The sequence below is a fragment of the Puma concolor genome, chromosome B1 (assembly GCF_028749965.1).
Source record: "Puma concolor isolate L17-30 chromosome B1, mPumCon1.1.hap2, whole genome shotgun sequence".
NCBI lineage: Eukaryota > Metazoa > Chordata > Mammalia > Carnivora > Felidae > Puma > Puma concolor.
This window is the reverse complement of record NC_141670.1, coordinates 82,785,038-82,807,807: the sequence shown is the minus strand read 5'-3', so window position 1 is coordinate 82,807,807 and position 22,770 is coordinate 82,785,038. Positions and strand designations below refer to the sequence as shown.

At 37.2% G+C, this 22,770-nt stretch overlaps 1 protein-coding gene across 3 annotated transcripts in view; it reads right to left on the bottom strand.

Moving 5' to 3' along the window:
- ANAPC10 (anaphase promoting complex subunit 10) overlaps positions 1-22,770 on the bottom strand; it is a 115,488-nt gene that overhangs the window by 6,196 nt on the left and 86,522 nt on the right. Inside the window, exon 5 of one of the 3 annotated variants that reach the window (XM_025921716.2) lies at positions 2,158-2,226. The exons of the other annotated variants lie outside the window; for them this stretch is intronic. Coding sequence (XP_025777501.1) covers positions 2,158-2,226 — 69 coding nt within the window. The remainder of the gene's footprint in view (positions 1-2,157; positions 2,227-22,770) is intronic. 3 annotated transcript variants of the gene reach the window in all.

Sequence of the window (22,770 nt, the reverse complement as noted above, 5' to 3'; positions counted from 1 at the left end):
AACTCTTGAGGAGTGGGAGCTGACTGCCTTGTGGTGCTGACATTTCTGACATGGGGTTCATTGGGCTGGTGCTGTGAGTGTCAGAAAAACTGCAAACTGGAATCAGGTATAGCTATGGGGAGGAAATGCTGCTGTGAAGAAACACTACTAGGATGATGGAAAACAAACAGGACACAAAAGGGAGCAAGTCTCTTTTTCCTCTGCCTGCCATGCAGTCTCCCTCTAGTGCACCCTCTCACCAGAGCTTAACAGATATGCCAGGGCTCCATGCTCATCGAATGTTACTGAGCAAATATTACATGGCAAGCAATGTTCTAGGGACTGAAAAAACAAAACAAAACAGTGGCAAATAAGACAGATCACACCTGAAAAAAAAACTACTCAGAGAAATACAAAGAGATAGGATTTAAACATAAGACTTCAAGAAGTCATAATAAAAATGCTAGTAGTGAGGAAGAAACAGACAAAAAAGTCAAAAAGAATAAATCAAATGCTCATAAAATAAAATGTAAATGTCAATAATAATTCCTCAAAAAGAATGCTCATGATAATAACAGCAGCAACTTCTTACCTAGCACATATTATGTGCCAGGTAATACCCTAAGTACATTAAGTATATTAATTTATTTAATGCTAGCAATGTGGCAGATATTATTATTATTCTGATTTCACAAATAAAACAACTGAGTCACAGAAAGTGTTAACTAGTTTTGATGAGGTCACATAGCTGGTAAGTGGCAAAGCAGTGAATAAAACAGGCAGTGTGATTCCAAAAATTGTGCTTTTAAATACATAATGTGTTTTACATGATGTTAAGATAATAATCTGGTAGTAATTTTTTTATCTGAAATCCTATATTATATAAATAAAACATGAATTAAATGAAATGAAATATGGCAGGAGAAAATTCGCCACTAATCTCCTTATCATAATACAATTTCCTTTACATCCTACACATAAACAGATACATACATGACCTAAAGGGAATTATAAAAGGTAACAATAATAGAATTAAAAATCGAATTTCTGGGGTGCCTGGGTGGCTCAGTCAGTTAAGCGTCTGACTCTTGATTTCAGCTCAGGCCATGGTCTCACAGTTTGTGGGATCGAGCCCCGTGTTGGGCTCTGTGCTGAGAGAGCAGAGCCTGCTTAGAATTCTGTCTCCCTCTCCATTCCCCTACCCTGCTCGTAATCTCTCTCTCTTGCTCAAAAATAAATAAACATTTTTTAAAAAAGTAATCTTAAGGAAAAAAATCAACACAAATTTAAAAAATGGACATACACCTGTACAGACTAAACACACACACACACACACACACACACACACACACACACACACACACAAATGCAATGGGCCAACAAACACAGGAAATTGTTCAATCTCACTAATAAATACATACATATATGTATATATACATATAAATACATATATGTGCATATATACATATAAATACATATATGTGCATATATACATATAAAACATATATGTATATACATATAAATACATATATATGTATATGCATATATATAAAGCATCTATCACATTGGCAGAGATTCAAATAATTAAGAACACGAATTATTGATGAGAATAAGGGAAATGTACTCTCATGGACTGATATGGAAATTATATAGGTATAACCTTTCTGAAGAGTAATGTGGCAATACCTATCAAAATTTTAAATGTAACTATTCTTTAACAGAACAACTTCACTTCTGAACTATAGAGAAATACTAAAGAAAAGGGCACAAGGATTATACATATATATAGTAATATTCATAACTGAAAATAAGTTAAATGACTACCAATAGAAGAGTGGCGGTGGTATCCAGCCCCCAAGAAGACCCTGGTGAGTCACACTCTTAAATAACCTCCTCCTACAATGGCTTAGGGTTGGTTTTGTGTAACCAACAGAGTATGTTACAAGTGACAATGTGTGACTTGGCAGATAAATCATAAAAGGCATTGTAGCTTCTTCCTGGATCTTTTGTATCACTCCTTCTGGGAGAAATCAGCTACCATGACATGACAACACTCAAGAACCCCACGAAGAGGTCCATGTGGAGAGAAACCTAGGCCCCCAGCCACCAATTAGCACCACCCTGCTAGCCATGAGTGAAACACCTTAGAAGTGGATTCTCCAGTCTCAGTCAGCCTACCTGACATAGGACTGTAACTGCATGAGAGACTCCAAGACAGAAATGGCCAACCAAGCTTTTTCCAAACTCCTGAACAGAAATCATGAGAGATAATAAATGATTACTCTTGTTTTGGGTAATTTGTTACACAGCAGTAGGAAAGCACAGAGTGGTTAAATAAATAATGGTCCATCCATATCCTGGAATATCCTATAGCAAGTAAAAATGATGTATCTCTTTACATATTCGCAGTAATTTGAAGCCATCTCTGGTTAATTTTAAAAAGCAAAATACTGGGGCGCCTGGGTGGCGCAGTCGGTTAAGCGTCCGACTTCAGCCAGGTCACGATCTCGCGGTCCGGGAGTTCGAGCCCCGCGTCACAGTCTGGGCTGATGGCTCAGAGCCTGGAGCCTGTTTCCAATTCTGTGTCTCCCTCTCTCTCTGCCCCTCCCCCGTTCATGCTTTGTCTCTCTCTGTCCCAAAAATAAATAAACATTGAAAAAAAAATTTAAAAAAAAAAAAAAGCAAAATACTAAACAATGGATTATATGATTATATATACACATATATACATACATATATACATATTTATTTTATTTTATTTTTTTAATTTACATCCAAATTAGCATATAGTGCAACAATAATTTCAGGAGTAGATTCCCTAATGCCCCCTACCCACTTACCCAATCCCCCATCCCACAACCCCTCCAGCAACCCTCAGTTTGTTCTCCAGATTTAAGAGTCTCTTATGTTTTGTCCCCCTCCCTGTTTTTATATTATTTTTGCTTCCCTTCCCTTATGTTCATCTGTTCTGTGTCTTCAAGTCCTCATGAGTGAAGTCATATTTCCCTGATAATGAGTGATGTTGAGCATTTTTTCATGTGTCAGTTGGCCATCTGGATGTCTTCTTTGGGGAAGTGTCTATTCATGTCTTTTGCCCATTTCTTCACTGGATTATTTGTTTTTTGGGTGTTGAGTTTGATAAGTTCTTTATAGATTTTGGATACTAATCCTTTATCTGATATGTCGTTTGCAAATATTCTCCCATTCTGTCGGTTGCCTTTTAGTTTTGCTGATGGTTTCCTTCGTTGTGCAGGAGCTTTTTATTTTGATGAGGTCCCAGTAGTTCATTTTTGCTTTTGTTTCACTTGCCTCCGGAGACGTGTTCAGTAAGAAGTTGCTGCGGCCAAGATCAAAGAGGTTTTTGCCTGCTTTCTCTTCAAGGATTTTGATGGCTTCCTGTCTTACATGGAGGTCTTTCATCCATTTTGAGTTTATTTTTGTGTATGGTGTAAGAAAGTGGTCCTGACTCATTTTTCTGCATGTCACTGTCCAGTTTTCCCAACACCACTTGCTGAAGAGACTGTCTTTATTCTATTGGATATTCTGTCCTGCTTTGTCAAAGATTAGTTGGCTATATGTTTGTGGTCCATTTCGGGTTCTCTATTCTATTCTATCGATCTGAGTGTCTGTTCTTGTGCCAGTACCATCCTGTCTTGATGATTACAGCTTTGTAATAAAGTTGAAGTCCAGGATTGTGATGCCTCCTGCTTTGGTTTTCTTTTTTGAGATTGCTTTGGCTATTCAGGGTCTTTTCTGGTTCCATACAAATTTTAGGATTATTTGTTCTAGCTCTGTGAAGAATGCTGGTGTTATTTTGATAGGGGTTGCATCGAATATGTAGATTGCTTTGAGTAGTATCGACATTTTAACAGTATTTGTTCTTCCTAACCAGGAGCATGGAATCTTTTTCCATTTTTTGGTGTCTTCTTCAATTTCTTTCATAAACTTTCTATAGTTCTCAGTGTATAGATTTTTCACCTCTTTGGTTAGATTTATTCCTAGGTATTTTATGGGTTTTGGTGCAATTGTAAATGGGATAAATTCCTTGATTTTTCTTTCTGTTGCTTCATTGATGTTTGAAATCAAGAATGAAAGAGGAGAGATCACAACCAACACAACAGAAATAAAAACAATAATAGGAGAATATTATAAGCAATTATATGCCAATAAAATGGGCAATCTGGAAGAAATGGACAAATTCCTAGAAACATATACACTACCAAAACTGAAACAGGAATAGAAAATTTGAACAGACCAATAACCAGTAAGGAAATCAAATTAGTAATCAAAAATCTCCCACAAAAACAAAAGTCCGGGGCCAGATGGCTTTCCAGGGGAATTCTACCAAACATTTAAGGAAGAGTTAACACCTATTCTCTTAAAAGCTGTTCCAAAAAATATAAACGGAAGGAAAACTTCCAAACTGTTTCTATGAAGCCAGCATTACCGTGATTCCAAAACCAGACAGAGACCCCACTAAAAAGGAGAACTATAGACCAATTTCCCTGATGAACATGGATGCAAAAATCCTCAACAAGATATTAGCCAACCAGATCCAACAATATATTAAAAAAATTATTCACCACGACCAAGTAGGATTTATACCTGGGATGCAGGCTGGTTCAATATCTGCAAAACAATCCATGTGTTTCATCACATCAATAAAAGAAAGGACAAGGGAGGAGCCAAGATGGCGGAACAGCATGGAAGCTTTTTGTGTGTCCTGCGTCCATGAAATACAGCCAGACCAACCATCCTACACACCTAGAAAACTGATTGGAAGATTAACACAACAATCTGCACAACCTGAACCACAGAATTCAGCAGGTACACGACACAAAGAGCTGAACTTGGGGAGCAAGAAGCCGTGAAAGGTAAGGAACCCCTTTTGCAGGCGGAGAGAGGATGGAGACTGGGGAGGGAGGAGCATATGGGAAAAGCACCCCTCCCCAAAAGTAGCTGGAGAGAAAGTGGAAAATTGGAAACAGCCGCAGGGACTAAACTAAAAAGGGTGAATGGAGAAAGGAGAGGGTTTAAATTCCATTGAGACTGTAAACAAGGGGAGCGCAAAGTCTGCAACTATGCAGCTCAATACCTGGCGATGCTCTGGTGGGAAGGGCAAATCCCCAGGAGCAGAGTGGGGTTCAGGAGGTTCTCGGGCCACACGGAGAAAAGTGGTTCCACTGCTGGAAGGACATTTGGTAGAGACTGTTAAAGCCACCTGGTCCTAGCAGACACCTGATGGCAGCCACATTTGCTGGTGCTGGGGCAAGGTCGTTGAGGGTGAAGCCTGTTGCCAGATGTGTGTTGAGATTTTCCATAATCCCTGAAACGCTGATGCTACACTGTCTCGCAACCTTTTTTGGGGGGCGGGCTGGCACCTGGCCGCAGTCTCAGGGCACCGGCCACAGCAGGGTCCAGTGGACTTTCCAGGGTGCTGCTGACATTAGGCCATTGCTCATTCAGCCATTGCTCAGCAAGACCCTCCCACAGAGGGGCGGATCGGATCAAAGCCGCAGTCTTTTGGAGTAAGGGGCCAGGGAAACAGCCGCATCTGAGACAAAACTTGGGAGAGAGGTACTGCCTGGGGCCTGGTCACTGAGAGTGGAAAAGTAGGGAGTGGATGAGAGCTGAAGACAGAGGACCTGTGCGTAACTGATGATCTGGGAGAACAGACTGGGTAGCTGGGTAGTGACATTTTCACCACTCCCGCACATGTGCACACGCACCTACGAGCACTGCAACAATCTACCCCAGTAAGCTAGCAGTGCCATCTAGTGGAGAGCGGAGCTATTACACTGAGCCCCGCCCAACTGGGCCAACTTCTCTCTTCAAGGACACAAACCTCACCACTGGCTTAATTTATGGACTATAAAGAGGTACATGGACTGACCTCTAGGGGAAAACGAAGCAATTTCAGTCCTACTTCAATCTGTTAGCAGGTTCATGTATTCAATTCTTTTTTTTTTCTCTTTTTCCTTTTTCTGTTTTACAATTCTTTTTCTTCAATACAGAAAGAGAAAAAACTCATTTTATTTTCAATGTTTATTAAAAATATGTCTTTAATTTTTATTTTATATTTTTTACTTTTGTGTAAATTTTTTCAAATTCTACTTTACTTCCATCATTTTATTTTAGTCTACTTCAGTGTACTCACCTTTTCAAATTTTCAATTTCCTTTTTTTCTTTCTTTCTTTTTTCTCTTTTTCTTGAATGTAGAAAGAGAAAAACTTCATTTTTACTTTCAATTTCTCTTAAAAATATTTTTATTTAATTTTTATTACTATATTTTTGCTTTCATGTAAGTTTTTTCAAATTCTATCTTACTCCCATCATTTTATTTCAGTCTACTACAATGTATTCATTTTTTCAAATTTTCAAATGATTTTTTTCTTTTTTTATCTGTTTTCTCTTTTTTGTTTCTTTACTTTTTTCTTAAATACAGAAAATGAAAAAATTCATATTTCTTTTTAATTTTTTTAAAAATATTTTTCTTTTTTTCTACTATATTCTCTACTTTTGTGTATATTTTACCCAATTCTATTTTACCCACATCATCTCATTTTAGTCTACTTTAGTGTATTCATTTTTTGAAATTCTCAAACGATTTCCTTTTTTTTTTTTTTCATTTCTCTAATCTGTCAACCCACTTTCAACACCCAACCAAAACACACCTAGGATCTAGCATCATCTATTCAATTTGTTTGTGTGTGTAAGTTTTAATCTTAATATTTTTTTAATTTTAATTTTTTTAATTTCAATTTTTCTACCTCATTAATTCATTTTCTCCCTTTAAAATGACAAAACGAAGGAATTCACCTCAAAAGAGACAGGAGGAACAAACAACAGTCAGGGATGTAATCAACACAGATACAAGCAAGATGTCTGAACAAGAATTTAGAATCATGATAATAAGAATACTAGCTGGAGTCGAAAATAGATTAGAATCCCTTTCTGCAGAGATAAAAGAAGTAAAAAATAGCCAGAATGAAATTAAAAATGCTGTAACTGAGCTGCAATCACGGATGGATGCAGTGGCGGCAAGGATGGACGAGGCAGAACAGAGAATCAGCGATATAGAGGACTAACTTATAGAGAATAACGAAGCAGAAAAAAAGAGGGAGGTTAAGGCAAAAGAGCACGATTTAAGAATTAGAGAAATCAGTGACTCATTAAAAAGGAACAACTTCAGAATCATAGGGGGTCCCAGAGGAGGAAAAGAGAGAAATAGGGGTAGAAAGGTTATGTGAGCAAATCAGAGCAGAAAAGGTTCCTAACCTGGGGAAAGACACAGACATCAAAATCCAGGAAGCACAGAGGACTCCCATTAGATTCAACAAAAACCAACCATAAACAAGGCATATCATAGTCAAATTCACAAAATAGGGAAGAAAACAATCATGAAAGCAGCAAGGGAAAAAAAAAGTCCCTAACCTACAAGGGAAGACAGATCAGGTTTGCAGCAGACCTATCCACAGAAACTTGGCAGGCCAGAAAGGAGTGGCAGGATATATTCAATGTGCTGAATCAGAAAAATATGCAGCTAAGAATTCTTTATCCAGCAAGACTGTAATTCAAAATAGAAGGAGAGATAAAAAGTTTCCCAGACAAACAAAAATTAAAGGAGTTTGTGACCACTAAACCAGCCCCGCAAGAAATTTTAAGGGAGACTCTTTGAGGGAAGAAAAGATGGAAAAAACATATATATACACACACACACCAAAAGCAACAAAAGATTAGAAAGGACCAGGGAACACCACCAGAAACTCCAACTCTACAAGCATCATAATGGCAATAAATTCCTATCTTTCAGTATTCACACTAAACGTCAATGGACTCAATGCTCCAATCAAAAGACATAGGGTAACAGAATGGATAAGAAAACAAGATCCATCTATAGGTTGTTTACAAGAGACCCATTTTAGACCTAAAGACACCTACAGATTGAAAATAAGGGGATGGAGAACCATCTATCATGCTAATGGTCAACAAAAGAAAGCCGGAGTAGCCATACTTATATCAGACAATCTAGACTTTAAAATAAAGACTGTATTAAGAGATGCAGAAGGACATTATACCATAATCATGGGGTCTATAGACCAAGAAGACTAACAATTGTAAACATTTATGCATCAAATGTGAGAGCACCCAAATATATAAATCAATTAATCACAAACATAAAGAAACTCATCGACAGTAATACCATAATAGTAGGAGACTTCAACACCCCACTCACAGCAATGGACAGATCATCTAATCAAAAACTCAACAAGGAAACAATGGCTTTGAATGACACATTGGACCAGATGGACTTAACAGATATATTCAGAACATTTCATCCTAAAGCAGCAGAATATACATTCTTCTCCAGTGCACATGGAACGTTCTCCAGAATAGACCATATACTGGGACACAAATCAACCCTAAGTAAGTACAAAAAGATTGAGATCATACCGTGCATATTTTCAGACCACAATGCTATGAAACTCGAAATCAACCACAAGAAAAAATTTGGAAAGGTAACAAATACTTGCAGACTGACGAACATCCTACTAAGGAATGAATGCGCTAACCAAGCAGTTAAAGAGGAAATTAAAAAGTATATGGAAGTCAATGAAAATGATAGCACCACAACCCAAAACCTCTGGGATGCAGCAAAGGTGGTCATAAGAGTATATAGCATATATACATAAGAGTATATAGCAATCCAGGCCTTCCTAAAGAAGGAAGAAAGACCTCAGATATAAAACCTAACCTTACACCTTAAGGAGCTGGAAAAAGAACAGCAAACAAAACCCAAAACCAGCAGAAGACAGGAAATAATAAAGATTAGAGCAGAAACTAATGCTATCGAAACCAAAAAAACAGTAGAACAGATCAATGAAACCAGAAGGTGGTTCTTTGGAAGAATTAACCAAAATTGATAAACCACTAGCCAGTTTGATCAAGAAGAAAAAGGAAAGGACCCAAATAGTAAAATCAAGAATGAAAGAGGAGAGATCACAACCAACACAACAGAAATAAAAACAATAATAGGAGAATATCATGAGCAATTATATGCCAATAAAATGGGCAATCTGGAAGAAATGGACAAATTCCTAGAAACATATACACTACCAAAACTGAAACAGGAAGAAATAGAAAATTTGAACAGATCAATAACCAGTAAGGAAATCAAATTAGTAATCAAAAATCTCCCACAAAAACAAGAGTCCGGGGCCAGATGGCTTTCCAGGGGAATTCTACCAAACATTTAAGGAAGAGTTAACACCTATTCTCTTAAAAGCAGTTCCAAAAAATAGAAATGGAAGGAAAACTTCCAAACTCTTTCTATGAAGCCAGCATTACCGTGATTCCAAAACCAGACAGAGACCCCACTAAAAAGTAGAATTATAGACCAATTTCCCTGATGAACATGGATGCAAAAATCCTCAACAAGATATTAGCCAACCGGATCCAACTATACATTAAAAAAATTATTCACCATGACCAAGTAGGATTTATACCTGGGTGCAGGGCTGGTTCAATATCCACAAAACAATTAACGTGATTCATCACATCAATAAAAGAAAGGACAAGAACCATATGATCCTCTCAATAGATGCAGAGAAAGTATTTGACAAAATACAGCAATGCTTCTTGATAAAAACCCTCAAGAAAGTAGGGATAGAAGGATTATACCTTGAGATCATAAAAGCCATAGATGAACGACCCAACGCTAATATTATCCTTAATGGGGAAAAACTGAGAGCTTTCCCCCTAAGGACAGGAACAAGACAGGGATGTCCACTCTCGCCACTGTTATTCAACATAGTATTGGAAGTCTTAGCCTCTGCAACCAGACAACACAAAGAAATAAAAGGCCAGGAGGAGGTCAAACTTTCACTCTTTTCAGATGACATGATACTGTATATGGAAACCCCAAAAGATTCCACCAAAAAACTGCTAGAACTGATTCATGAGTTCAGCAAAGTTGCAGGATATAAAATCAATGCACAGAAATCGGCTGCATTCCTATACACCAACAATGAAGCAACAGAAAGAGAAATCAAGGCTACAATAGACAAAGCATGGAAAGAGCCCAAATGTCCACCAATGGATGAATGGATAAAGAAGGTGGATATATATATGATGGAGTATTACTCAGCAATAAAAAAAGAATGAAATCTTGCCATTTGCACCTAGTGGATAGAACTGGAGGGTATTATGCTAAGTGAAATTAGTCAGTCAGAGAAGACAAATATATGACTTCACTCATATGAGGACTTTAAGAGACAAAACAGATGAACATAAGGGAAGGGAAACAAAAAGAATATAAAAACAGGGAGGGGGACAAAACAGAAGAGCCTCATAAATATGGAGAACAAACTGAGGGTTGCTGGAGGGGTTGTGGGAGGGGGAATGGGCTAAATGGGTAAGGGGCATTAAGGAATCTACTCCTGAAATCATTGCTTCACGACATGCTAATTTGGATGTAAATTTTAAAAAATAAAAAATAAAGTTAAAAAAAAGATGACATGACAATCTATGTGGAAACCCCAAAAGATTCCACCAAAAAACTGCTAGAACTGATTCATGAGTTCAGCAAAGTTGCAGGATATAAAATCAATGCACAGAAATCGGTTGCATTCTTATATATATATTTTTTTAAAGATTATTTTTGTATGGATAGAGAAAAGTCTAAGGATATTCACCAAAATATAGACAATATCTGTAATGGTGAGAATATGGATCATTTTCATTTTATTCTAACTTTATGTATTATGCATGTTTTTCTCAATAAACATGTGTTTATCTTATTTAAAAAGCTATTTTTCATTTGATAGTAAGAGGAAAAATTTCTGAAAGTTTCAATACCTGATCTTAATATCTCATTGACAGTACTCTTTTCCTCCACTAATAGACTCATCCTTCTTGCTGATTTCAACATCCATAGAGACAATCCATTTAACAATTTGGATTCTTCTTTACTGAATTTGTTCACTTGCAATAATTTTGATATCTACCTTAGTTGTGCCTCCCACAGTCATATTCTGTACTTGATCATGAGTAGTAGCTGCAATATAGCTGAATGTTGACTTAAAATATCCCCATCTCTACAGGCTCCTAAGATACTGGCTTTCTCTAATGACCCCATGGCAATAGTATTAACCCTAGTGAAAGAGCTAGACTATTGATGCTATCTATTTTTTTACTATTCATTAATCATTCAATCTTAGTTCCTACTTTATCTCAATGACATCCCATAGTTCATTATGATAATCAATCTCTTTACACACTTAAAATTCAATGCCCTTCTCTCGTTTTTTTTTTTTTAAGGAAAATAACAATAATCCTGGTTAAACCCAACTCTCTGCTTATTCTATGCCAATTTGAAGAAAAACAAACAAACCATGCTAACTGGTTCTCACTTTATTTTTAATTTATTAATATTTGTTTATTTTTGAGAGAGACAGAGGGCGAGTGAGGGAGCACAGAATCTGAAGCAGGCTCCAGGCTCTGAGCTGTCAGCACAGTTCCCACTGTGTGGCTTGAGCCACCCAGGTGCCCCAGTTCTCACTTTAAATTCAAGATGACAAGTATATATTCAAGTGTATATTTAGCACCATGCATAATTCCTACTATATCCCTTTAGAAAATTTGCTTTCACTGTCTCTGGGATAGCTGTTTCTAGGCTTCTCCTCAAATCCTAACACCTACTCTAATCTTCTCTCTCTGAGCTAATATCTTATTTCACTAAGAAGACAGAGGCAATCAGAAAAGAAAACAAAAACCTTTCTTCCCATCAGCTGTTATACAGTAAAAAAACTGCTCCTGCACTTTTCTGGGGCTAGTTCTTCTACCTGTCAACAGATCCCATTTCTTCTTTCCCAACCAAAGACTCTGCTCCCATCATAAACATTGTCTCTCCAAATCATTTTCTCTTCTCCACTGGATCACTGTCACCAGCATTCGAACATGCCACAGTATTTGTCATTTTAAAAATTAAAAATAAAACAGACCTTTCTTAATCCTATCTTCCTCCACTTGCTGCCCTAATTCCCTTTTACTGCAAAATCCCTTTAAAGTTCTGTTTTTGTTTTTGTTTTACCTGCTAGTTACCTTTATCGCATTCCAATCTGAATGACTGGAATCACTGGAATCATTTCAGTGGTTTCACTGAAACCAATCTTTGACCAATCTGGTCAAAGTCGCCAGGGACCCTCTCAGAAGAGTTCTTTGATACAGTTTATTATTGTATTTTGGATTTTATCTAATGACTTTACTTAATGATTCCAACCATAAGATCTATTTGTATTTAAAGTTTTAAGGTTAATTTTAAAGCTTTATAATAGTATTGTAGTTTAAAAATAGTTTTGTGCACAAAATATGGAACATGGTTTATAAAGATACTAAGAGAATGTTAATATATTACAGAGAAAATAAGTGGTAACTTGGTAAAGATACATGAATTTAAAGATGAATAAAGTCAAGATTTATTAATGTTAAGCTAAATAAAAGACTTGAAATTATGTGCTTAAAAATACATCTACCTGAGTGAACTTGTACTTAGATCCTTTCTAAGACAAGCCTGTGATGAGACCACATCTGGAACATCTTGACTGCAGCCTTCTAAGATCCTGGGTGGAGGATGCAGCTAAGACTCTTGACTCACAGAAACTGTGAGATAATAAACATGTGTTGTTTTAAACCACTACATTTGTGGTAATATGTTACACAGAAGTAGAAAAGTAATACATAAGGGCATCAGATGAATAATGAATACTGAAAAGTGTATATGAGACTAGTGAAAATTCCATGTTTAAAAAGGTCAAGGGTTTTACAAATATTTGTAACTAACCCAAAAAGATATAACAAAATGAGACAATTCCCAGTGTTAATTTGGAACAAACATTTCTTCAATATTTCATTATTTGACCATAATCTTGTTTGGCCAATTTAATCAGCTTCTTATAAAATATGTGTTTTAGAGGCAACCTACATAGTAGCTATTCCACCTAGTGGCAGGAGAAGCAATGTAATGGACCACAACATCAGCACCACTGCCAGACCAAAGCCTATTAAGTCACTTCTGAATAGGAGCTACCACATTTCCTTAATATTCCTTCTTGAATATCAGCTGCTGTGCTGCAAAGACTACAATGGTAAAAACTACAGGTAAATAGAATCCATTAGAGTTTCTCTATGAAATTATCTTCCAGCTTGGCTCTGGGATTCTGCTTCCTACACTAGCCTCTTAGTCATTACCTCTACTCTGGCTATGATTTAAGAGCAGGTGGACCCCTCCAAGGATACACTGATTAACTCCACCATAAACAAAACTCGCATAAAAAAAAAAAAAACAGAAGTGATTCATCAATAAAAACCATGTAAAATATTAAGTACAAAGTTGCTTATATTTGCTGTTGCTAATCACATATCCCTGGAAAAATTAATGAATAAGGAATAACTACTTAATAGTTGTTTCAATAAAATTGTCCTCTACTCTCCACTCTATCTTTTCCTCCTTCATTAACCATAGCTGTGACTTGATAAAATTCTATAGAACTCAATGAGAACTGTCAACACAAAGCAACAGATTCTGGAATTTTAACTATCCTTTCACTTAAGAAGGAATAGAACCAGTTTACAGCAATGATGACCTACTTGTAGAGAAAAAAAAAAAAGTCTAATATGATCCAAAAGAAACTTCAGAAGTTCCAAATGTGCTAAAAGTTAAGAATACCACAAAAGCAGCTTAACAAATTAGAGGGAATCCGACTCAAATAGCTCAGTATGGAAAGCAAGCTCTTTTGCCCTAGTGAGGAAGGCAACTACGTAAGAAGGTGACTTTGAGGTCAAAACCAGTCAACTTGCCGCAGATGGTCAAGACATTCATTTTGGATAGTAAGTCAGAAAAAGTTTCTATACAGAAAAATTTATTCCAAAAATTGTTCCTAGAAAGTTACGATTACATAGCTTAAATGGTCTTAAAGTGTCCTAGTTTTTTTTTTTTAAAAGAGGTCTAACAAAAACAAAAGAACTAGTAGAGTGTCCTACTAATCTACACAAACAATTTTGAATAAATTTGAAATTAATGTCAATTAAAAACAATAATTTCATCAAAAACCTAAAGTGGGAAAGAAATGTTAAGAAGAAACTGCGGAAAAACTTTTGACAACAACAAAACTTGGAAAGCCAAGTTAACCAGACTTAACTATCATTTAAAAAGAAATCTCGTAAATATAAATACATGCACATACACGAAAATCATGCTTTAGTTTTAGTTTATGTTTTAGTTGTAAAGGAAGGCTAAAAGTCTTAGCTAATGAATAATCAGGAAATGATAGGAATAGATAAACATATGTAGTATAGTGGAAACAACATCAGATCAGATGTCAAAATAAGACAAAGATCTGAATTTCACTTCTAATCTTGAGTTTAAGCAAATTACTTATCTGTGCTAAATGTTTACTTCCCCAAGTGTTGAATCATGTGAAATTGTCATTTTAAAAAATGTTTATTTTTGAAAGAGAGAGAGAGAGAGAGAGGAGGGGCAGAGAAAGAGGGGGAGAGAGAGAATGCCAAGCAGGCACTGTGCTGCTCAATCTCATGAATCGTGAGATCATGACCTGAGCCAAAATCAAGAGTCGGATGCTTAACCAACTGAGCCACCCAGGCACCCCGGAATTGTTATTTTTGTAGATCAAAAATAAAAGGAGGATAATTTTACTTCTGTATACTTTTTAAGCTTTCCTCATAGGAATGTTGTAATATAACAATAGAAGTGTCATCATTGCTCAATCCATGGGACACTTTAGTTTGAAACTTCTTATCCTTTCTACATAACCAGAGGCAAAATCTTAATTGAAATGTTCTCATGGCCTCTGTGATTTCACCTTCTTCAGATATTCTTCCTACCTTTCTCTTCTTTTCTTTGTCTTTCTGGAAACTCCTTGGCTGTTCCTCAAGTGTTGTATTCCTCAGAGTGCTGTCCTAAAACTAGTCTCACAACACAGAGTTTAATTTACACAATTGTCTTACATAATCTTGTCCAGACCCATGACTTCAGATACCTCAAGTGGCCGTATGCTAATGACTTAACATTTTTTATCTCCTTTGTAAGAGACAACTTCTGAAGGGAATAGCAAGGGACCTAGGAAGGCAAGGCAAGATAGAAAGATTCCACCACAAAAGCCACATAAGAAAGGTCTAGACTTTAAACGTGTCTCCTTTAAACAGAAGAGAATGGAGTAGTTTGTGGCTGACCAATGTTCCTGCTCAAAATAACTGCAGGTAAAATACAACCATCATTATAGAGTTATCAGAGAGCTGCTAAGCAAGAAGAACTAGAGGGGGCCAGGATGTTGGGGAAGAGAGAATCTCAGAGAGGTTACTGGTCTTTACCTACTTCAATCATGGGCAGGGGGTGGGGTATTTACTGATTCTGGGATGAGACAAGATGCTGAGAATTGTGGTCTTGCCCAGGCAGAGAGTTGCTTCTTGAAGCCAGAGAAACATGCGGGGTTATTACTAGAAGTGTTTCAGAAAAGACAAAATTAGAGACTTCAAGAGCTTCAAGCACACATCTTTCCCCTCAAAATATTTGCCACACTGTGAAACTGCCTGAAATGGGAGGCTGAAGGGATAAGCAAGTGGTCTCTGAGAGCAGAACTGAGTTTCTGGTAATCTCTCAGGGCCAAGGAAACAAGTACTAGAGTCTAGAACATGCCAAGGGGAAGGAACCCAGTGAATACATCAGGCCCCTCAAAGAAAGCCCTGAACAGCTGTGATGTAGGAATATTAAAGAATAGAGGTAGGGGCGCCTGGGTGGCGCAGTCGGTTAAGCGTCCGACTTCAGCCAGGTCACGATCTCGCGGTCCGTGAGTTCGAGCCCCGCGTCAGGCTCTGGGCTGATGGCTCGGAGCCTGCAGCCTGTTTCCGATTCTGTGTCTCCCTCTCTCTCTGCCCCTCCCCCGTTCATGCTCTGTCTCTCTCTGTCCCAAAAATAAATTAAAAACGTTGGAAAAAAAAAAAATTTAAAAAAGAATAGAGGTAGACAGAACGTTACCAAAACAACACAGCCCCAACTCAACTTGGAGACTGACAGGAGTGAAGCTACCCAGTCTACTGCTCTAGCCCAGGAAAAAGCAAACTCTCCCTGAAGAGAGAAAATAGAGAGCAGCACTATCCAGCAGAAAAATAGTGCAGCCACAAATGTGACCCATGTACACAATTTAAAATTTCCTAATAATTACATTTTCAAAAGTCAAAAGAAACAGGTCAAATTAATTTTATATTTAGTATATACAAAGTAACACTTCACCATGTGATCAATATAAAAAGTTGTTAATGGAATACTTTACATTATTTTTTGTTGTACCAAAAAATTCAGCATTTTACAATTACGGCATACCTCAATTAGGATTAGTCACATTTGAAATGCTTAAAATTAAAAGTCACATGCAGCTAGTGGGACTGTATGAATAGCATAAATCTAGACCTGCAAAAACATTTTCTCCTAATGTCCAGCAATCAATGAAAAATTGCTATTAATATGCCTAAGGAATTAAGAGGCCAACATGAAGAAAAAAGACAGAAAATAGAAAATGAAAAGATAAATAATTTCATGTGAGTATTGGAATATATTTTTAAATGTAAATTATAGAGCTGAAAATAAAATATTTGCAATCAAGAATTCATAAGACTGATCAGTAAGTTATCTATAGGAAAAGATAAAATGGACATAAAAGCTAAAAAAGAAGAAATAGAAAATATGATTAGAACTGTGCCTGTTAAGGAAACTGCCTCATAATTTAAAATCTATCACAACACTCCAGTTCCATATGATTTTGCCAGTCAATTCTTCCAAAAATTCAAAAAGAAAAGTGTATCAATTTTGCACAAAGCCTTAGAGAATAAAAAGAGGAAGAACGCTTTTAACTGTTTCTATGAAGGCACCACAAGATTAGTTCCAAAACTTGGTAAGGACATTAAGAAAGAAAATTACAGACTAATCTTTCTCATGACAACAAATAAAAAATTTTAGAACAAAATATTAGTAAATCAAATCAAACGATAAAGATAAAGGATAATATATCACAGGCAAATGGGGTTTATTCCAGGTATACGAGGTTAGAATATCATTTGAAAATTAATGTAATTGACTTCACCAATAGAAGAAGGGAGAAAAATAATACAATCATCTTGGTGATGCAAAAACAGCATTTCAAAAATTCAATACCCATTTATAATTTAAAAACCCTTAGCAAATAGGAACAGAATGCAATTTCCTTAATATGAAAAACAGCATCTTTCAAACAAATAACCTACAGCATTCATATACAATGGTGAAATCTTGAAAACTTTCTCAGTGAGATTATAAACAAAACCAGATTACCACCACTTCTATTTAACATTGTACTGAAGGTTTTAAGCAGTGAAATATTGCAAGGAAAATGGAAAGAAATGGAGGAGAGAGAAGTAGAAGGAAGGAGACAGGATAAAAAGGATGCCAAACGAAGAAAAAAATAACATTATTTGTAAATTATATGACTGCAGATCTAGAAGATACAAAAGAATCTATTAACTATTAGAATTAATAAGAAAATTTAACAAGGTCACTGGATACAAGGTCAACATAAAGGTATAACTAAAAGAGCAGGTAATTAGTGGAAAGATATAGTAGACTAATGGAACAGCTAAGAGACTTCAGAAGCAGACCCACACATTTACAGCCATTTGATTAATGTCAGAGATGACACTCTGGTGCAGTAGAGGAAACATGGTCTCTTCAAATAATGATGCTGGATATTCTGATCTTCCATTTGGGAGAAAAAACATAATTTTGACTCCCACAATTCCCAACATAAACAAAAATGAGCTCCAGTTGGATTTAGATCTAAATGTCAAAGGTAAAATGTCAGAAGCTTTTTTTACAAGAAAATAAAACATGTTTGTAACCTTGGAGTAGATAAAATTTTTAGGACACAAAAAGTACTCATCGATAAATATTGATCAGCTATCTTAAAACTAAGAACTTCTGTTCATTAAAAGACACAATTAGGGGCGCCTGGGTGGCGCAGTCGGTTAAGCGTCCGACTTCAGCCAGGTCACGATCTCGCGGTCCGTGAGTTCGAGCCCCGCGTCGGGCTCTGGGCTGATGGCTCAGAGCCTGGAGCCTGTTTCCGATTCTGTGTCTCCCTCTCTCTCTGCCCCTCGCCCGTTCATGCTCTGTCTCTCTCTGTCCCAAAAATAAATAAACGTTGAAAAAAAAAATTAAAAAAAAAAAAAAAAGACACAATTAAGAAAGTGGAAAAAACAAGCCACAGACTGGAAAATATGCCTATCTCCAGCAAAGGACACCTATCTTGAGAATACAATATACACATATATAATATAGATATAGATATAGATATAGAGAGAGAGATAGAGATAGAGATAGAGATATACACACAATATACAAAGAGTATATATCCAACACATGTTCAACAATGTATACTCAAATGTTCACAAGAGTATTAGTTATAATAGCCAGAGTATCCAAATACATATTGACAGATTAAAAAATTGGAATAAATCACAAAATGGAATATTCTACAGTCAACGAGAATGAACAATCTACAACTACCCAATTACATAGATAACTCTCACAAACATGTTGAGTAAAAGGAGCCAGATGCAAAAAAGTACAGGCACAGGGCACCTGGCTGGCTCAGTCTGAAGAGCAGGCCACTCTTGATCTCAGGGTTGTGGGTTCAAGCCCCATGTTGGGAGTAGAGCTTACTTCAAAAAAAAAAAAAAAAGTATAGGCACAATATGATTCCATCTTTATAAAGTAAAACATCACAAAATAAAAACAAAAAGATTTTAAAAATGCAGGTGAGAGTAATCCATATTGGTACAAGTCAGAATAATGATTAGCTTTGAGGAAGCATAAGGAAACATAAAGGGGGTTTCTGGATTTTTATTTGGTTGCTGGTTATATAGGTCTGTTTAGTTTGGGAAAATTCAGTGAGCTTTTCACTTATGATATATGGACTTTATTGTTTCAATATAAAAATTTTAAATTAAAAAAAAAAGACCCAGACCTTTCTGCTCTGTCATGCTGTGTGTCTATGTTGTCTGCAGCAGCTGCAAGCATCACGCTCTCACACAACAATATCCAAAAAGGCTTTCTCCTCTGTTAATTATGAAGAAAAATATTTTCCAGAAGCTATCAGATTTCCCATTGGCCAGGTCTGCGTCACATGTCTATGCATTAAGTGAAAGGGAAGTTGGAAATGGAGACTCGGGCATTTTCTATTTTTATTGTGGAAAGTGGTCTCTGTTGGCAGGGAAGAAAGATGGAGGAAGAATGCTACATACGGTAATCAATACTATCTGCTACCCAGGATTATTATTAGTGGCCTCTTAACTAATCTTGCCATAGCTACTTGTCTTCTTCCAATCTAAGCTTGGATTAGCAGCAGAGTCACTAGATAAAAATGTAAAGTTGAAAAACCTTTCATTAGCTTCTCATTTTAATAGGAATAAATCCACAATCCTGCATGATCTGGTCTCTGCTTACCTCTTCAGCCTTATCCTGCATGGTCTCTCACCTATATTTTAGTCATATAACCTGCAATAATGCAAAAACAAATTTACATTGTACAGGAAACTGGTTCTGAGCATACTCCAAAGATCAAGAGATGACAGAAGTATTAATTGTATGTCACTGAAAATGGGTCAACTCTCATGGATATATATGGTCATGAATATCTTAGGGTTATATATGGGAGCAAAGATTTTTTAAAATTTTAATGATTTGCTTGGAAAACGAGAAAACAAAAGAGATAGAAAATCAGTGGCTCAATGCAGGAGGTATAAGAGCTAACAAGTGTGAATTCAGAAAGGACAGAGCAAACAGAGAGCAAAAATATGAAAGAATATAAGAGCACCTCCCAGAACTAAAGGACAGGTGCCTCCTTACTGATGGAATCCACTGAACCCCCAGCACAATAAAGAAAACACACACACCAAACACACACACACACACACACACACACACACACACACACACACACACACACAATCATGGCATAGCAGCATGAAATTTCTGAACATGAAGGGTAAGGAGATTATAAAAGCTTCTATAGAGAAGAACCGATCACATGCAAAGCATCAGGAATCAAAAGTGATGTTGTATTTCTCAACCTTTACACTGAAAACTATGAGGCAATGGAGAATGTGCTTAAAATTCTGATGAAAAATTATTTCCAAACTAGAATTCCATACCCATCCAAATCATCCCTCAAGGGTGAGATTAAAATAAACTTTTCAGTCATGCAAGGTTTCAACAATTTTACCTCCCATGTGGAGAATGCATTCCACCGAAAAAAGAAGTAAATCAAAAAGATGAAGACCTGGGATGCAGGAAACAAGGGATCTACCAAAAGAGAAGATGAAGGAAATTCCCAGGATGATGTTGAAGGGATGTCTTAAGCAGATAGCTGTCAGACCGGGTCGTCTGAGAAACAGATACCAAGACATGCATAGAACTTAGAAATTAGAAATGCCAGAAATTTATTAGGGGAAACATCTGTGAGAGAACATGGGGAGGGAGCCGGGGAGGCTGGAAGAACTGTCAGATAGTGATGCAGGTCTGACCCCAGGGGAAGGAGACAGGGAGGGAAGGTTGGAAAGTTGGGTGGACATGTGTTAGACTGCAGTGCAGTTCTAGGGAACGTTCAGCAAGGCCATCAGGGTTCAGCCAAGGTTGCCTGTCAGAGGACTCCAGAGTCCCCAGGAATGAGCTGCTTTTGTACCCCTGCTGTTTCGGTCACTGGCTGGGGGCAGACTGCAGGAGCACATGGGCTCTGCGCAAACGTGGAGATGGATTTCAGACAGCAGCAGCTGGGGCCATCAATCAGTTACTCCCCACAGTCAGAGATCTGAGAAGAATATTCTCATGGCCACCTGTGATGACTCTACAATGTGCCACGGTGGCTAGCCTAAACTACATTTCCCAGGATTCCCTTCCTCACATGTTTCTGGTTATGTGAGACACAAGGAATATTTTCATGCACAAGATTTGGAGGGCAGAAGTGAAGCAGCAGCCATTTGGTTTTTTACAAAAACTCGAGTTGAGGTAGGTGCTCTTGTAGATCACACGTGCTGTCACTATCTGCTAGTCCCCCTTACTGTCATCAGCATGCAGCCAGGCATGTAACTGCTCCACCTTCCTCCTGCAGTACTCGGACTCCTGGGACAGGTGTGTTTACTCCATAATGAACGGCATCCGCTTCTTCTGCAGGACACTCACATCACAATGTTGGAGGCAGTGAGAACTGAGGTGGATTCTAATTCATCTAGTTTGTGCTGATGGGTTCCAGCTTCTCTTTGCTCTTCACCACTCTACATTCATGTTCACTTTTGATTTCCTATGCTATGAATTTCAAGCTCCAGCATCAGACATGAAAGCAACAGCCTTAGAATTTACCCATCTTCCACTGTGTAAGGTAAACTCCCTGTATAAACACCCTATTACATACCTCCACCCACCCTCTCCACACATGTATACACATACGTATATGTGTGTGTGTGTATATACACACACACACATATATATATATATATATATATATATATGCTGCATGCACATGTACACACACACATACACACACTCTAGTGCTCTGCTTCTCTGACTGAATTTACACTGACACACTGGCTGAGCTGGAGATCCAGGAGGGATGTCTTCAAGAAAAACGTGGAACCGAGAGAGGACACATGACTATTTCAAAAGGTATTTTAACCATAAAATACCTAGGAATAGATCTAACCAAAGAGGTGGAAAATCTATACACTGAAAACTATAGGAAGCTTATGAAAGAAATTGAAGAAGACACCAAAAAAATGGAAAAAGATTCCATGTTCCTGGATAGGAAGAACAAATATTGTGAACATGTCGATACTACCCAAAGCAATTTACATATTCAATGCAATCCATATCAAGGTAACACCAGCATTCTCCACGGAGCTAGAATAAACAATCCTAAAATTCATATGGAACCAGAAAAGACCCCGAATAGCCAAAGCAATCTTGAAAAAGAAAACCAAAGCAGGAGGCATCACAATCCCAGACTTCAAGCTATACTACAAAGCTGTAATCATCAAGACAGTATGGTACTGGCACAAGAACAGACACTCAGATCAATGGAATAGAATAGAGAACCCAAAATGGACCCACAAACGTATGGCCAACTAATCTTTGACAAAGCAGGAAAGAATATCCAATGGAATAAAGACAGTCTCTTCAGCAAGTGGTGCTGGGAAAACTGGACAGCAACATGCCGAAGAATGAACCTGGACCACTTTCTTACACCATACACAAAAATAAACTCAAAATGGATGAAAGACCTCCATGTAAGACAGGAAGCCATCAAAATCCTTGAGGAGAAAGCAGGCAAAAACCTCTTTGATCCTGGCCACAGCAACTTCTTACTCAACACGTCTCCGGAGGCAAGTGAAACAAAAGCAAAAATGAACTACTGGGACCTCATCAAAATAAAAAGCTTCTGCACAACGAAGGAAACCATCAGCAAAACTAAAAGGCAACCGACAGAATGGGAGAATATTTGCAAACGACATTATCAGATAAAGGGTTAGTATCCAAAATCTATAAAGAACTTATCAAACTCAACACCCAAAAAACAAATAATCCAGTGAAGAAATGGACAAAAGACATGAATAGACACTTCTCCAAAGAAGACATCCAGATGGCCAAGTGACACATGAAAAAATGCTCCACATCACACATCATGAGGGAAATGC